The 18,845-nt window shown below is 37.8% G+C and overlaps 1 protein-coding gene across 2 annotated transcripts; it reads right to left on the bottom strand.

The window, feature by feature from the left end:
* Positions 1 to 221: 221 nt before the first annotated feature.
* Positions 222 to 15,925, bottom strand: LOC149724305 (p53-induced death domain-containing protein 1-like). 2 transcript variants are annotated; one of them, XM_089893250.1, is made up of 17 exons: positions 15,157 to 15,925; positions 14,586 to 14,732; positions 13,950 to 14,221; positions 13,504 to 13,619; positions 12,254 to 12,410; positions 10,270 to 10,362; positions 9,563 to 9,709; positions 8,648 to 8,787; positions 7,812 to 7,902; positions 7,365 to 7,517; positions 4,332 to 4,450; positions 3,896 to 3,984; positions 2,923 to 3,080; positions 2,697 to 2,757; positions 1,611 to 1,719; positions 1,312 to 1,410; positions 222 to 898 (listed from the first exon to the last, which is right to left on the bottom strand). In XM_089893250.1, exons 1-17 carry the CDS (start codon positions 15,851 to 15,853, stop codon positions 775 to 777), a joined length of 2,772 nt encoding a protein of 923 aa, XP_089749376.1. In that variant the 5' UTR covers positions 15,854 to 15,925; the 3' UTR covers positions 222 to 774. The 2 variants fall into 2 exon arrangements, with proteins under 2 accessions (XP_089749376.1, XP_089749377.1); XM_089893251.1 differs by having other exon boundaries at positions 9,563 to 9,667.
* Between the last annotated feature and the right edge of the window lie 2,920 nt (positions 15,926 to 18,845).

Raw genomic sequence — 18,845 nt, 5'->3', positions numbered from 1 at the left:
CTATGGTAGCAGCATCGAGCTTCGAACCCACGTGCTAACCGCTTTTCCACCAACATTTCTACCTAAGCATTTTGCAAAAAAAACATTGAAACCTAAACTTTTCTGTATAGGCTACCTATAAAACTTTTTATGTAAAAAAAAGTTAAAACGAAACTAAATAAAATAGATACCGTAATTAAAACCAATAGATAATTTTGCAAAATGAGCAAAAACACCAAAACTTTATGATGTACTTTATAGATAATTTATTAATATGAAGAATTATAGCAAATGTAAAAAGAAAATAGGTGCATAAAACACAGCCAGTTTAAATACAAACATGCAGCCTATATGCAGGATTTTTATTTTTTTAAAAACGTTAAAATCTTGATGTCATTTTAACATCTGACATTACTGAAAATGGTTTGGTTTTTAAACTAAAACGTTTAAAATGAAAATCATATCATAATATATGGGTTGTCATGTTTGTATTGAAATTGACAAAAAAAGAAAATAAATGCAGAAATAAAAATAAATTTACTTTACATATTTAGAGCAATAAATATATAGTGGGGTGGGGAAGATGAGACACCTTTTTTATTCAATTTTCTTGTCCCATTTGGCAGTAAACAAAGAACTTTTAAAGAATTATAAAACCGTACCCTCATGACTTCCATAGATCGCTGTTAAAAACAACGATCAAGATATTTGGATATTATGTGGTAAAGCTGTCCCGTCTTCCCACACACTACTATATTCAACATTTAAAAAAAACAAAGCAGTTTAAAATTTAAATTAGTTGTCAATTAATTTTCTTCTCTTCATCGAAAGTTTAAAATTATTATGGCCGTCGTTAAAACTTTGAGTAAAACTATCGGCAAGGTCTTTTCTACCAGCATTTGTGAGTGCTTTTGTAAACCTGTATACAATAAATTGATAAAGTAATGTTCTTACTTTATCCTCGCGTGGCGGGAAAACGACAGTCGTAAAACAAGGGTGTTTTGTTTTATACACCTCGTGCCAGCTTAGGGAGTTAGTATTTCTCTTTTTTGATGTGTTGCTGATAATTTGGTAGCGTGCTAACCACTTTGCCCGGCACTGTTTATCAATAACATTTATACACTAAATCGTAGCCACCACAGTGAGCCTTGAACCTAGGAGCCTCCAGTTACGAGGCACACACTGAATCGTAGCCACCGCAGTGAGCCTTGAACCTGGGAGCCTCCAGTTACGAGACACACACTGAATTTTAGCCACCGCAGTGAGCCTTGAACCTAGGAGCCTCTAGTAACGAGGCACACACTGAATCGTAGCCACCACACACATACTTACACTTGAATACAGTCTTGATCATTCATATGCATTTGCGCCCATTTACGAAGCATCCTAAATGCTTGTTCCTTGCAGTTTAATGGATAGTCTTTCTTTAACCTGAAGTAAAATGAATTGATAAACCAAAAGTCATGTCTGCTTATCCACACACTGCAATAGCTTCAAAAGCACAACTGTAAGCATGGGAGTGGCAACCATGGATAAGTCACTCAAGTTCCCACCCACGAGGATATAAATGACCAAACCAACTAAAAGTCATGTTTGACTATTAACACACTGCAATAGTTCTAGCTACCTACATGTCCATAAAGCTAGTACTTAAACCAAGTACATATCCAATTTCCATCCATTGTGAACCAATTTGTGCCGCGAACCCCCACAAGTTACTGTCACGAAAAACTCCTTCGCCTGTAAATAGTATAATCCTCATGCTCACTGTCGAGTTATAACATGGGTGTCTTCTTATATATCAGACACACATGGTGTATTCATACACCTCATGCTCACTGTCGAGTTATAACATGGATGTCTTCCTATACACCAGACACACATGGTGTATTCATACACCTCATGCTCACTGTCGAGTTATAACATGGGTGTCTTTCTATACATCAGACACACATGGTGTATTCATACACCTCATGCTCACTGTCGAGTTATAACGTGGGTGTCTTCTTATACACCAGACACACATGGTGTATTCATACACCTCATGCTCACTGTCGAGTTATAACATGGGTGTCTTCTTATACACCAGACACACATGGTGTGTTCATACACCTCATGCTCACTGTCGAGTTATAACATGGGTGTCTTCTTATACACCAGACACATGGTGTATTCATACACCTCGTGCTCACTGTCGAGTTATAACATGGGTGTCTTCTTATACACCAGACACACATGGTGTATTCATACACCTCATGCTCACTGTCAAGTTATAACATGGGTGTCTTCTTGTACACCAGACACACATGGTGTATTCATACACCTCATGCTCACTTTCAAGTTATAACATGGGTGTCTTCTTATACAGCAGACACACATGGTGTATTCATACACCTCGTGCTCACTGTAGAGTTATAACATGGGTGTCTTCTTATACACCAGACACACATGGTGTATTCATCCACCTCATGCTCACTGTATTAAATATGTATCCTTGGGCAAAGACTTTTCTTGTAGTGGCTACTAATGGGTTGCCTAAATTGCCAACCCAACGTACAAATACAAATGAATGGAAAATTCCCAAAAATAATTGCCCATAAAGTTACATACATGGTAACTCGTAAGCGGGCACAAGGTGTTTGAAACAGAACACCCGTGTTGTAACGACTGTCGTTGCCTCACCATGAGAGGATAAACAAGTTACATTCAACACAAACCTAAATCTCCAAAGTTTAATTTGTTTTCTTTGTCGTCTTGTAACATCATGGGTGTTTTACACTGTTAAAACAAAACAATAACCTTGAATTGGTTGCACCACTTTCACAGGTGTTTATATAAGTTAAGTTGTATTTGACCGACACTTCAGTATTTTTGACAGCTAGTTTTACAAAGTGTCAACAAAACAATAACCTTAAATTAGTTTTAAAAAAATCCTTTTTTTACCTCAAGTGACAATAAAACTCCATCAAGATAATTCCATTGTTGTTGAATAGAAGCATCTGTGACATCACAATGCTCTTCAGTGACATCACCATTACTATCATTGTGACTTCGTTTTAATGAAGATTGCTGTATAGGTGGATTCGAAGGCAAAAACGATTCTAAAAAAATGGAAATTTTTTGTAACTTATTTATACTTGCGTGGCTGAAAAATGACAGTTGTTATAACACGGGTGTTCTGTTTCGTACACCTCGTGTGCCTGCTTACGTGTTGAAATGTATGTAACTTTGTGGATGATTACATTTTCTGGTTTTTTTCATTTTTGTTGTAATGCATGGCCGATAATTTGGACAACCCATTAGTGACCACTGGGTTGGAGCAATTGCAGTTAAGTGTCTTGCCCATGGACAGATACGCACACATTGGTAGCAGCGACTAGCCTTGAACCTGTTATTCTTGCCCGGGGACACATACGTCCACAATTGTTGACCACTGAGTTGAAGCACATTTAACCACAATGGTAGCAGCAACCTCTGGACTAGACGCTAAGCATGTATAAGCTTCAAGGCCCGTTGTTGCTACCATTGTGGACGTATGTATTCTTAGGCAACGAATTTCTCCAACCCAGTGGTCACTAATGTGTTGTCCTAAATATCAGCCATACATAAAAAAATAAACAAAAAATAATCACCTACAAAGCTACATACGAGGTAACTCGTAAGCTGACACGAGATGTATGAATACCCGTGTTATAATGACTGTCGCTTCTAGCCACGTGAGAATAAATCAAGTTACATTTATTCATTTTATAGAAACAAATTAACACTAAAACTCAAGCATTTGGAGAAAGCTCTTCCAGTGTAACATTTATTATATATTTTATGATTTCTAAATGAGACTAGGTGTAAGCCTTAAAAGAGACCACAGTGAGCCTTGAACCTGGTAACCCTTAAGCTTATTTATGGAATATATTACCTTCACAATCGGGGTGAATAATTTGATAAAACGTAGCATGTCCGTGAACCACTTCGGTGACTTTGGGATTCTTTGCCGATATCGGGAAACTAAATATATTTATAGGTGGAGTAAATTAAATAAATGAATGTAACTTATTTATCTTCACATGGCGGAAAATCTAGTCGTTATAAAATGGGTGTTGTGTTCCATACACCTCGTGCTTGCTGACGAGTTACCATGTATGTAAGTTATTTTTTTACGCATGGCAGGGCAACGACAGTCGTTATAACACGGGTGTTTTATTACATACACCTCGTGCCCAATTACTAGATACCACGTAAGGAACTTTAAAGGAGACTGTTTTGTACATACATAAATACACACGCCAACAATGGTAGCAGCATCGGGCCTTGAACCCCTAATCTTTGGGTTGGAGGCACAAATACTAACATACCTTTGATAACCGTCCTCATCGGGATGAAACTGTTTATGGAATCGACCAATCAGAACTTTTTCTTCAAGGTGTTTTCGATAAGCGTCAGTGTGGGCGTCCAATCGAATGTCTCCAATTATCTAAAAGCAATTTGATTGGTGGGTTTAGTCTTGACTGCCACTTGTCACAAATTCATACTATTATACGTAATGTATTGCTACGTCAGCAATACATTCCTATGTCAGCAGTTTCCAAACTCAGGTCTGACTGGGTTCAAGTAGTCAGCAATACATTACGTCAGCAATACATTCCTATGTCAAGTAGTCAGCAATACACTACGTCAGCAATACGCTACGTGTTCAAGTAGTCAGCAATACATTACGTCAGCAATACATTCCTATGTCACCAGTTTCCAAACTCAGGTCTGACTGGGTTCAGGTAGTTTCAGAGAGTCCGCAATGAAGCAATGATTGTGATTCATAACCAAACTTTGATGAGCTAATTGCAGCAAAACAAGTGCACCCATCCCACTACACAGCTTACTGTATTTGATAGTTTTTGCATTTTTTATTGGTCTCCTTTTTGCATTTTTCCTTAGGATTCTTTGATTTATATATGGCTGTGAAATATCAAAATAAATGCCAAGAGTCCACCAGGCAAAAAACCACGACCCTATACATATGTTATGTGCATGTAAGTTTTTGGGTGGTTCTACTGACGTATCTAGAAAGATTATTCTGTATCGCGGAAATTGTGGAACGTAACTGCAAGGTGTGGAGTCAGACCAAACACCCCTGCTGTTACGTATCTAGACGCTGCAGTTATCATACTGTTTTTATCTGTATGTTTTTTTTTGTGAAATTGTTGCGTTTGTTGTGGGCCGTAGTAAACATAATATAGTGGGGTGGGGGAAGATGGGACACCTTCAGCACGAAATATATAAATATCCTGATCGTATTTTAAACAATTAACAATGGTCTATGAAAGTCGCGAGGACAAGGTTTTATAATTCCTTGAATGTTTTTTGTTTGCTACCAAAATGTACAAAAATTACAATGAAAAGGTGTCCCATCTTCCCCCACCCTACGTCCCTACTATATACAAGAGTAAACTAGTTACGTGTTGTATAAGAAAGACGCTTAGCTACGGTTATTAACAGGAACAGGTTCGAGACACTTTCGATAGTTAATTCGAATTAAAACTCAAACGTCACTCTTAAAAATGTGACACAAATCCCATGCCCACGGTCGAGTTGCTAAAGCTATTGCAATGACTTTTGGTTTGGATTGGTCATTTATATCCTCATGGGTGGGAACTTGAGTGACTTATCCATGGTTGCCACTCCCATGCCCACAGTCGAGTTGCTGAAGCTATTGCAGTGTGTGGATAAGCAGACATGACTTTTGGTTGGTTTGGTTATTTATATCCTCGTGGGTAGGAGCTTGAGTGACTTATCCATGGTTGCCACTCCCATGCCCACAGTCGAGTTGCTGAAGCTATTGCAGTGTGTGGATAAGCAGACATGACTTTTGGTTAGTTTGGTCATTCTCGTGGGTGGGAACTTGAGTGACTTATCCATGGTTGTCACTCCCATGCCCACAGTTGAGTTGCTGAAGCTATTGCAGTGTGTGGATAAGCAGACATGACTTTTGGTTGGTTTGGTCATTTATATTCTCGTGGGTGGAAACTTGAGTGGTTTATTCATGGTTGCCACTTCCATGCCCACAGTCGAGTTGCTGAAGCTATTGCAGTGTGTGGATAAGCAGACATGACTTTTTGTTGGTTTGGTCATTTATATCCTCGTGAGTGGGAACTTGAGTAACCTATCCATGGTTGCCACTCCCACGCCCACAGTCGAGTTGTTGAAGCTATTGCAGTGTGTGGATAAGCAGACATGACTTTTGGTTGGTTTGGTTATTTATATCATCATGGGTGGGAACTTGGGTGACTTATCCATGGTTGCCACTCCCATGCCCACAGTCGAGTTGCTGAAGCTATTGCAGTGTGTGGATAAGCAGACATGACTTTTGGTTTGGACTGGTCATTTATATCCTCATGGGTGGGAAGTTGAGTAACTTATCTATGGTTGCCACTCCCATGCCCACAGTCGAGTTGCTGAAGCTATTGCAGTGTGTGGATAAGCAGACATGACTTTTGGTTTGGATTGGTCATTTATATCCTCATGGGTGGGAACTTGAGTGACTTATCCATGGTTGCCACTCCCATGCCCACAGTCGAGTTGCTGAAGCTATTGCAGTGTGTGGATAAGCAGGCATGACTTTTGGTTGGTTTGGTCATTTATATCCTCGTGGGTGGGAACTTGAGTGACTAATCCATGGTTGTCACTCCCATGCCCACAGTCGAGTTGCTGAAGCTATTGCAGTGTGTGGATAAGCAGACATGACTTTTGGTTGGTTTGGTCATTTATATCTTTGTGGTTGGGAACTTGAGTGACTTATCCATGGTTGTCACTCCCATGCCCACAGTCGAGTTGCTGAAGCTATTGCAGTGTGTGGATAAGCAGACATGACTTTTGGTTGGTTTGGTCATTTATATCTTCGTGGTTGGGAACTTGAGTGACTAATCCATGGTTGTCACTCCCATGCCCACAGTCGAGTTGCTGAAGCTATTGCAGTGTGTGGATAAGCAGACATGACTTTTGGTTAGTTTGGTCATTCTCGTGGGTGGGAACTTGAGTGACTTATCCATGGTTGCCACTCCCATGCTCACAGTCGAGTTGCTGAAGCTATTGCAGTGTGTGGATAAGCAGACATGACTTTTGGTTGGTTTGATCATTTATCTCCTCGTGGGTGGGAACTTGAGTGACTTATCCATGGTTGTCACTCCCATGCCCACAGTCGAGTTGCTGAAGCTATTGCAGTGTGTGGATAAGCAGACATGACTTTTGGTTGGTTTGGTCATTTATATCTTCGTGGTTGGGAACTTGAGTGACTTATCCATGGTTGTCACTTATATGCCCACAGTCGAGTTGCTGAAGCTATTGCAGTGTGTAAATACATGACTTTAGCAGATATTAAACAAAAATATCCAAACCTTAATTTTAAACTGGTCGCCTTCTGTCAATTCTTTTACTTGTGTACACGCTGGGTCCCCAAAGTAGCCTCGCTGTTTGAGTTTCGCAACTGTACGTTGGGTATACTGTGACTTAAGGCACTGTGTGAAAACTGAGGTTGGTTGAGAAGATTTCTAGAGAAAAAATTAGGAAGTTATTTTTTGAAGGTAAAAAATTAGGTTACAAAATTTTTTTTTTAATAAATAGAATATTTTTTAAAATTTTTGTTTGAATATTAAAGTTATATTTTTAGCCCTAAGAAATAAAAAAATAATTATATAATATATATTCAAAGTCATAGATATATGTATATATATTTAATAATTGTTTTAGTGACTTTTTAATACTTTTTTTAATAGATTTTGAAAATCATTTTTTAACAAAAAAAATTGACAAATAAAATGCAGTGTTGCGCAATATAAACTTACCTGCATGGCAATGAACTGAACCTTACATGTATGTAGTCGGTGATAAACTAATCTGGCAACACCACATACGTTTCGCCAAACCAACCAAAATCTGTAAAAAAAATTTTTTTAGATATTTTTGGATAAAAATATTACAATTTTTTACTATTTTTTTTTAAATTACATTTATTTAAAACGTTTTTCTTATAATATTTTTTGCTTATTTTTTTAAAAGTTACATAAAAGAAAATTGTCCACAAATGGAGCCCCACCCCACCCACTAGGAGAGCTTCCAGCGTTCACAACCCCTAGGTGTTTTTTTTAACCTTTAGTAGAAAAAAATCTTGGGTGACATTCAGTGGCGCAGCCACTAAAAAAAAGGGGGGGGGGGGTTTTAATCAAAAAAATTTCAAAAAAAATTAATTTTTTTTAAATAATTTGTTTGGTTTAACAGGGGGGGGGTGGCGACACCCTAACACCCCCCTGGCTACGCCACTGGTGACATTGCTTAAACACAGGTATATTCAATAAACATAATGGAACCCCAATTCCTTGATTTTGACTCATTTTACAGATAGCAGTTTAAAAGTTATATATGTGGGAACTTGTAAGCAGGCACGAGGTGTATGAAATAGAAAACCAGTGTTATAACAACTGTTGTTGCCCCACCATTCAAGGATGAATAAGTTACAAACGTGGTAACTTGTAAGCGGGCATGAGGTGTATGGAACAGAACACCCGTGTTATAACAACAGTTGTTGCTTTGTGAAAAAAAATAAAATCTTTTCATATTTTCACAAATTGAACAAACAATACAAATTAACAAGTCATAAAATAATAAAAAAAATATTCCCTACTTCGAAAACGAGTTCACATTAAACTTAACATCTGTTTGTGAAAATGTCATTTCTATGTTGTCCGTCACATCTTGCCACTCGGTGCTGCTACAGGGACACTTTAATAATCGGAATTGGGATTTGTCAAAATGACGGCACATCTAAAAAAAAAAATAAAAAAATATTTAGGTTAAAAATTACAATTTTATTTGTAAAAAATAATTTAGGTATAAAAGTTATTCTAGCGTGATGTGACAACAACAGTAGTTATAACATGGGTGTTCTGTTTCATACACCTCATGACGGCTTACAAGTTACCATGTTTGTAACTTATTTAACTTGCATGGTGGGGCAACAACAGTAGTTATAACACGGGTGTTCTGTTTCATACACCTCATGACGACTTACAAGTTACCATGTCTGTAACTTATTTAACTTGCATGGTGGGGCAACAACAGTCATTATAACACAGCTTTTCTGTTTCATACACCTCTTGCTTGCTTATGAGTTACCAAGTATATAACTTTATGGGTGATGTAATGTAAGCTTGACAATTTAGACAACCCATTAGTGGGCACTGGGTTGGGGCAATTTTGCACAGGGACATAGACAAAAAAAAAGTTCGAGCTAGTAAACGTGTTTTGATCAATTTTAAAACAAAAAATTACTCTTTTTCATTTATAATACACCTAACAGCAACAACAAGTTTTGTGGGGTAAGATGAGACACCTTTAGCACATATTATCCAAATATTTTTATCGAGTTTTAAACAAATAACAAAGCTATATGGGAGTCATAAGGAGAAGGTTTTATAATTCTTTAAATATTTTTATATACTACCAAATGGGACAAGAAAAATGAATGAAAAGTATCCCATTTTCCCCACTTTACTATACAAAATCTATTTCTTAACACATAAATTAGATTTTTACCTACCAGCATTTGAGGTAAAGACAAATGAACTTTAATGTCTTTGTTGAACATTGTGGTCGTTGGTGAAACCTTAACTTGGAGAATACTCGTAGTGTATGAGGTTCGTTCCTTTGTGATGTCATATAGAATAGATTGTGGTACTGATAAGACCTAGAAAGTTGGTGTTTATACCTCATGCTCACTGTCGAGTAATTACATGGGTGTCTTCTTATACATCAGACACACATGGTGTATTCATACACCTCATGCTCACTGTCAAGTTATAACATGGGTGTCTTCTTATACACCAGACACACATCTACCCTTTTTGCATGGTCATTTTATGCGCGTAAGTACTCGCATATTTACTCGCAAAAACAAAGTTAATACGCATAACGTCATAAGCGAGTTACCTGCTGTAGAAGGTTGATTGTTACTCGCATTATACGAGTACAGAAAAGTATAGTGAAAGTACAGTTTCACTTTTGGGAGCCTAATCTTTTTCGGGTATTATTTTTACAGATTTTAGTTGGTAATAACTCCATAAAGTATCAGAATTTATTTCATAAACTAGATTTAACAATATTGCGCTAAAATAAGCTAACTCAATGTTGATACGCGCATAAATCTATGACCATGCAAAATAACGCCGTAAGCGTGTTATCATATGACGAGTTGATTCGCATTTTTTACCATGCAAAAATGGTAATGGTTAAGATATACACACCAACCTTGATAGTAACTCTTGTATTCGAATCAACTGAATTTTCAGGAAACTCGAGTTGAGTAAAAGGTTCGACGCTTGAAACAAGTTTTCCCGATTCCTGTAATTTAAAATATTTTATAACTTGACAGTGAGCATGAGGTGTATGAACACACCATGTGTGCCTGGTGTATAAGAAGACACCCATGTTATAACTCGACAGTGAGCATGAGGTGTATGAATACACCATGTGTGTCTGGTGTATAAGAAGACACCCATGTTATAACTCGACAGTGAGCATGAGGTGTATGAACACACCATGTGTGTCTGGTGTATAAGAAGACACCCATGTAATAACTTGACAGTGAGCATGAGGTGTATGAATACACCATGTGTGCCTGGTGTATAAGAAGACACCCATGTAATAACTTGACAGTGAGCATGAGGTGTATGAACACACCATGTGTGTCTGGTGTATAAGAAGACACCCATGTTATAACTCGACAGTGAGCATGAGGTGTATGAATACACCATGTGTGACTGGTGTATAAGAAGACACCCATGTTATAACTTGACAGTGAGCATGAGGTGTATGAATACACCATGTGTGTCTGGTGTATAAGAAGACACCCATGTTATAACTCGACAGTGAGCATGAGGTGTATGAATACACCATGTGCGTCTGGTGTATAAGAAGACACCCATGTCATAACTCTACAGTGAGCATGAGGTGTATGAACACACTATGTATGTCTGGTGTATAGCAAGACACCCATTTTATAACTTGACAGTGAGCATGAGGTGTATGAATACACTATGTATGTCTGGTGTATAAGAAGACACCCATGCTATAACTTGACAGTGAGCATGAGGTGTATGAATACACCATGTGTGACTGGTGTATAAGAAGACACCCATGTTATAACTTGACAGTGAGCATGAGGTGTATGAATACACCATGTGTGTCTGGTGTATAAGAAGACACCCATGTTATAACTCGACAGTGAGCATGAGGTGTATGAATACACCATGTGCGTCTGGTGTATAAGAAGACACCCATGTCATAACTCTACAGTGAGCATGAGGTGTATGAACACACTATGTATGTCTGGTGTATAAGAAGATACCCATGTTATAACTCGACAGTGAGCATGAGGTGTATGAATACACCATGTGTGTCTGGTGTATAAGAAGACACCCATGTTATAACTCGACAGTGAGCATGAGGTGTATGAATACACCATGTGTGTCTGGTGTATAAGAAGACACCCATGTTATAACTCGACAGTGAGCATGAGGTGTATGAATACACCATGTGTGTCTGGTGTATAAGAAGACACCCATGCTATAACTCGACAGTGAGCATGAGGTGTATGAATACACCATGTGTGTCTGGTGTAAAAGAAGACACCCATGTTATAACTTGACAGTGAGCATGAGGTGTATGAACACACTATGTATGTCTGGTGTATAAGAAGACACCCATGTTATAACTCGACAGTGAGCATGAGGTGTATGAACACACCATGTGTGTCTGGTGTATAAGAAGATACCCATGTTATAACTCGACAGTGAGCATGAGGTGTATGAATACACCATGTGTGTCTGGTGTATAAGAAGACACCCATGTTATAACTTGACAGTGAGCATGAGGTGTATGAATACACCATGTGTGTCTGGTGTATAAGAAGACACCCATGTTATAACTCGACAGTGAGCATGAGGTGTATGAATAAACCATGTGTGTCTGGTGTATAAGAAGACATCCATGTTATAACTCTACAGTGAGCATGAGGTGTATGAATACACCATGTATGTCTGGTGTATAAGAAGATACCCATGTTATAACTCGACAGTGAGCATGAGGTGTATGAATACACCATGTGTGTCTGGTGTATAAGAAGACACCCATGTTATAACTCGACAGCGAGCATGAGGTGTATGATTACACCATGTGTGTCTGGTGTATAAGAAGACACTCATGTTATAACTCGACAGTGAGCATGAGGTACCTGCTTAATAACGGCGGTATCTTCAATAATTCTTGCCACGACAGCAAATAACGAGAAATGATCGACGAACGCTTTAACTTTGCCGCGTCGCTGACAAGAAAATGCTGATTCATCACTATTTTGTGATGACGCAGCAGTTTCTTCAATCAAAGTTGAACTGCACAAATAAAAAATATTAAATTCATTATAAAATATATGTAAACATATATATGAACACTACTCGGTAGGGTTGAGGAAGACGGGGCTTTACCACGTAAAATCCAAATATCCTGATCGTGTTTTAAACAATTAACAACGGTCTATCAGAGTCGTGAGGATAGGGTTTATATTGCTTTAAATGTTCTTTGTTTACTACTAAATAGGGGGAGAAAAGAGAATAAAAAAATGTCCCATCTTCCCCACCTTACTTTTATATATGTTTTTGTTTCATATGCAATAACATGATCAGGGTAATTACCAAAACGAAGAAGAGGAAATTATAAACCATTGGTTTTTATACTTTTTTAACCGGTGTAAAAATTTCCATTTCATATTCAGTTATTTTATCAGAAAAAAAACATTTGTAGATAGAAAAAACATTTACAAGAAAAAACTATTTATAACAAAAAAAAAACATTTATAAGAAAAAACTACAATGCTTTCTTTATAACAATTACTGTTAATTCGATTTATAAAACCTGAATAAGTTGCTTGCGTACCACTTTTTAAACCTATAAGCCCACCTATCATAGGTTGAATAAACACAGACAGTAGTGACATCAAAATTAAAAGGAGGGCTTAAATTTTTTAGTGGTGTTTAAACTTTTTAATCTGTCTAAAACACAGAGATAATATTTTTAATCCCTAAAAATATTTTTTTATTTAGAAATTTTTGAAAAACAAAACCGGAACCCCTTTTACCCCCTGACCTGCGCCACTCTATAAGTGAAATTGACAGTGAATTAAATTAAACTTACTTTATCCTCTCGTGGATGGAAAAAAAAGTCTTTGAAACATGGAAGTTCATACGCCTCGCGCCAGCTAACGAGTTACCATGTATGTTACTTTGTGTGTGATTATTTTTTTTTGGGGGGGGGGATTTAGACAGCCCATTAGTGACTACTGGGTTGTAGCAATTGCTGTTAAATGTCTTGCTCAAAAACACATACATCCGTAATGGCAACACCGAACAGGCTTGAACCCATTACCTCTTGGTTAAATGCAGGTGTGCTAACTACTTGCCGCGGCGCCGACAATATTTAAGTAGTTACCTTAAATCTTCTTGCGTATATTTACCACCATCAGTATACGAAGATGTTCTCATAATAATTTCTCTCTTTTGTTCGTCGCAACTTTCGTATTTGTAGGGGATTGTTAATAGTAGTGGCTGAAAAATCGTATAAAGTGTATTTACCATTTAATTAAGCAATGCAGGCTCACTGTGGTGGCTACGATTCAGTGTGTGCCTTGTAACTAGAAGCTCCCAGGTTCAAGGCTCACTGTGGTGGCTACAATTCAGTGTCTGCCTCGCAACTGGAGGCTCCCAGGTTCAAGGCTCACTGTGGTGGCTCGATTCATTGTGTGCCTCGTAACTGGAGGCTCCCAGGTTCAAGGCTCACTGTGGTGGCTACGATTTAATGCGTGCCTCGTAACTGGAGGCTCCCAGGTTCAAGGCTCACGGTGGTGGCTATGATTCAGTGTCTCCCTAATTCGTTACCTTTTTAAACAAGATTCCACTCGGAGAAAGCTCTAACACAGCGCTTAACAATTGATCCATGGGATGAATTTTAAAATCTGTGGATGCAGAATCCAGTATGGAGCAAAACACCTCTGTAGGAGCATCAGAAAAACCTCTCGGAAAAATGATTCTGACACCAGAGGGCAACAGAAAGCAGGCTCCAGTTTGAGGCGAGATTTCCCAAACGTTAAAATCGGAATTCATAATTTCTTCTGGGAGATTTTCATAATCGTTGTTTGGATCCAGTTTCTCTTGAGAAAATAAATAAACAGTTAATTTAACTTATTTATCCTTGTATGGTGGGGCACGAACAGTCATTACAACACGGGTGTTCTGTTTTAAAAAACTCACGCCTGCTTACGAATTACCACGTATGAAATTTATTTATCCTAGTATGGCGATCAATGACAGTCATTTTAACTTGGGTGTTCTGTTTCTTACACCTCATTCCCGCTTACGAGTTGCCAGTTGCCACATATGTAATTTTAAGTGAGTTTTTACGAATATAATAAAAACTGAATGTTATTTTTATACTCATGCAGGGCAGAAAAAAAAATTCATGTTATAACTGGACAGTAAGCAAGAGGTGTATGAATGCTTAAAATACATACATACCTTCAAAGTCTGTAACTTTGGAAATATTTCCTTTAGTATAAAATCGAGGGTCATTGGAATATTTTTCAGGAAACTTAGGAAAGAAATTGAAACGGAGGTCAACGAGTTCAATAGAGGTCGAAAGGTCACCAAAGGTCGGGAAAAACTCTAAAAAAATATTTTTAGGTTTATTCAAAGTTATAATTGATAAATATAGACTTGATAAAAATGTAAACTCAAAGGCATGAATTTTTTTAGCTCGACTGTGGGCATGGGAGTGGCAACCATGGATAAGTCACTCAAGTTCCCACCCACGAGGATATAAATGACCAAACCAACCAAAAGTCATGTCTGCTTATCCACACACTGCAATAGCTTCAGCAACTTGACTGAGGGCATGTGAGTGGCAACCATGGATAAGTCACTCAAGTTCCCACTCACGAGGATATAAATGACTAAACCAACCAAAAGTCATGTCTGCTTATCCACACACTGCAATAGCTTCAGCAACTTGACTGTGGGCATGGGAGTGGCAACCATAGATAAGTCACTAAAGTTCGAATAAAAAAATTTTCAAGAATAATTGTTTTACCTATTTCATTATGGCAGAGGTTTAATTTCTTTAATGTTTCCATTGAAAACATCGAAACAGGAATTTCCTTCAACAAATTTCCAGATAAATCAAAAACTTCCAAAAATTTAAAACTCGCAATTTTGTCAGGTAACACTTTCACAAAATTTGAGGAAAACTTTGCAACTTTTAATTTTTCAAGTTCCGCGATTTCCTCTGGAATTTCTGTCAGTTTATTACATCTTACAGTAATTTCTTGGAGATTTTTAAGTCCAGATATTCCATTTAGATTTCGAAGTACATTGTGGTCTAAGTTCAGTGTCTTTAACGCAGCATTTTCCGATAAAATCGCAGGAAAATTTGAGAAAGAATTAAAACTAAGGTCCAGCTCCGAAAGAAAACGCAAATTCCCAAAACTTTTCGGAATTTTTACGAGTCCGCCTTTTTGAACTCCGTTTTTACCGCGACGTCCACCTTTTAAAACACAGAATTCTAAATTTTTTAAACTTCCGATTTTGGCAAAGACCTCATGCTCGTGCTCGGCTAAACACTCTGTCGGCAGGTCCAAAGTCCGAACAAAATCCAGATCAATTTTTTCAGGTGAAAAGTTTAAAATTTCGGAAAATTGCTTTCTACATTTTGTCGGCTCATCTTCAGTGTTTAAATTGAGACGACCAAATAAGGAAATACATTCCAACCTCTGGGTTAAATCTTCCATTCTTCGTCATTTCAAACAAAAATAATATAAACCTAAAAATATATAGATATCTATAAATAAATTTAGGCTTATTTTTAGATTTTTCAGATGTTTAATTTTTAGTATGACTTGGAGAATAGTAACCTCTTTTACACTGATGATGGACCAAGTTACTGTCTGGATACTAAACTCATGATCAGCAAATGTTTTGGACAGTAACTTGGTGGATAGTAACCTCTTTTACACTGATGATGGACCAAGTTACTGTCTGGATACTAAACTCATGATCAGCAGATGTTCCTGTCTGAAACTTTCATGTAGAAAGGGGTGGATCTCCCGTCAAGTTTAGGCTAATTTTAACGCAATTGAACACTTAGAGTCATTACAAAACGTAAATAACACAACTTATTTCCGGCACCGTGGTGTAGTGGTTAGCGCGCCTGCCTGTAACCATTAGGTAATGGGTTCAAGGCTCGTCGCTGCTACCATTGCGGGCGTATGTGTCCTTTGGCAAGACACTTAAAGACAACTGCTCCAACCCAGTGGTCACTAATGAGTAATGAGTTGTCCAAATTTTCAGCCATACATAAAAAAATGAAAAAATCTAAAAAAATAATCACCCACAAAGTAACATACATGGTAACTCGTAAGCTGACATGAGGTGATAAACCCGTGTGATAACGACTGTCGTTTTCCGGCCACGCGAGGATAAAGTAAGTTAAATTCTTTCATTACATTATTTTGTTATTAACCAAAACAAAAACAAGGGTCCTACTAAAACACGCCCGGCGGGGCCCGGTGGGGCCCGGTGGAAAAAAATATACTAAAACACGCCCGGTGCGGGGCCCGGTGGGGCCCGGTGGGACCCGGTGAGGACCCGGTGTTACGAGTCATACTAAAACACGCCCGGTGGGGGGCCCGGTGAGTATTTCTTGAAAGGGGAGCTTTCCCTATGCAAGAGCCACCAAATTGCGTGTGTGAAACAGAACTTGTGAAAAAATTGGAAGATATTGTCTGTCTTCAAGGCATAAAGATGGCAATTTTCGGTGGTAGAAGTTACATTCTTGCTTCGCACGTCATCGCTGAAACAAAATGTGCAAAGGAAATAAAACATGATGATGAAAATGGACACGTAATTCGCAAGTCCTTTAATTATCGCTCTGCTAAAACGGAAACAAACGTGGGATCGCGCTACTGAGGGCTTGTCCGAATACGTTAAAGCCTAACACGCTAACTAAAAGACACATCATGTCTAATATTTACATTTTTCATTTTAAAAGTTACATTGTTCGTCTTTTAAAGTTTTTAATAATAAAACTTCGATCAAGTATAAGTGTATGTATAGTACTGTGGCCTAAGGTAGGACACTTATAGCACATATAGTAGGGTGGGGTAAGATGGGACACCTTTTCATTCTGTTTCTCGTCCCATTTGGTAGTAAGCAAAGAACATTCAAAGAATTATAAAACTATATTCTTACGACTCCCATAGAACGTTGTTAATTGTTTAAAACACGAACAGAAAATTTGGATCTTATGTGCTAAAGGTGTCCCGTCTCCCCCCGTCCTACTATAATATTTAAATATCCTGATCGTGTTTTAAACAATTAACAACAGTCTATGGGAGTCGTGAGGACATAGTTTTATAATTCTTTGAATGTTCTCTGCTTACTACCAAATGGGACGAGAAATAGAATAAAAAGGTGTCCCATCTTACCCCACCCCCTATTAACCAAATTTAACGAATAAACTTTTGCTAAAAATACAGTTCATTATGTAAGTGTACAACGAAACAAACCTTGTACATTCATAATCAAAGTTAATTTTCAAAAAACTCAACTCGGGGGTCTCATTAGGCTAAAAATCTGAATACACGCATCACATTTTGGTGGATCTTGAATAGGGAAAGCTCCCTTTTCAAGAAATACTCACCGGGCCCCCCACCGGGCGTGTTTTAGTATGACTCGTAACACCGGGTCCTCACCGGGTCCCACCGGGCCCCACCGGGCCCCGCACCGGGCGTGTTTTAGTATATTTTTTTCCACCGGGCCCCACCGGGCCCCGCCGGGCGTGTTTTAGTAGGACCGCAAAAACAATTAGAAAAATTCGCGCGCATATTATACCGGTGCTTTCCCTCAACAAAGAAAAAATAATCACTTTATGTGACACTATTTAAAACATTGGGGACTGTTCTGTAATGAATAACTATTAGTTATTTTTGTGTCCAAAACCAATACTGCTGTATTAGCTCGAATAAAGCGATTCTATGTTACCGCACGTATGTAATGTTTCCATTTCGCTGCGTAAAATTGTTACTTTTTGTATAGCAGGGTGGGGGGAGATGGGACACCTTTAGTATATAATATCCAAATAACCTGATAGTGTTTTAAACAATTAACAACGGTCTATATGAGTCGTAAGGATAAGTTTAATAATTCTTTGGACGTTATTTGTTTACTACCAAATAGGATAAGAAAATACTAATAGAATGAACAGGTGCCCCATCTTCCCCTACCCTACTATATATTACCTAGTATTTAACGTTTTAAATACACAATAACATAATAAAATAAATTTAAAGTTGGTATTTATTTCTTCGAAAGCAATAGCATTAATCAAATTGTTATAACAATAGGTGGAAAAAAACTAACAACACACAACAGCAGTAAAATACGCTAAACTGGATAAAAAGTTTCTGAAAGAATGTCAGTTAAAAATGTCCTTTGTTATTTTACACTAATGTTACAGGGTAAAGGAAAATGGGGCACTTTTTCATTCAATTTATCTTAATCGGTAGTAAACAAAGAACATTGTTAGGAACCATAAAACAGTATCTTCACGACTTCCGTAGACCGATGTTAATTGTTTAAAATAGGATCTGGATATTTGGATATTACGTGCTAAAAAGTGTTTTACTTCCCCCTACTATACCATCATACCAAAAAATACTTATATGGTATTTAAGTAATGTTATTAAACACGTGTGATATTTAACAAGAATTCGACTTGTTTAT

The sequence above is a fragment of the Ciona robusta genome, unplaced genomic scaffold, assembly GCF_009617815.1.
Source record: "Ciona robusta unplaced genomic scaffold, ASM961781v2 AP042737.1".
NCBI lineage: Eukaryota > Metazoa > Chordata > Ascidiacea > Phlebobranchia > Cionidae > Ciona > Ciona robusta.
This window is presented reverse-complemented; position numbering and strand designations above follow the sequence as displayed.

Bases quoted from the DNA above. Each gene is read 5' to 3' on its own strand.
- LOC149724305 (XM_089893250.1), bottom strand. From the start codon at position 15,853: ATGGAAGATTTAACCCAGAGGTTGGAATGTATTTCCTTATTTGGTCGT. The intron at 8,788-9,562 runs GTAGGTAAAAAT...TTTTTTTTTTAG, and splicing joins TGTCTTTACCTCAAATGCTG to ATGTGCCGTCATTTTGACAA. The intron at 1,720-2,696 runs GTTTGTGTTGAA...TACTATTTACAG, and splicing joins ATTAAACTTTGGAGATTTAG to GCGAAGGAGTTTTTCGTGAC.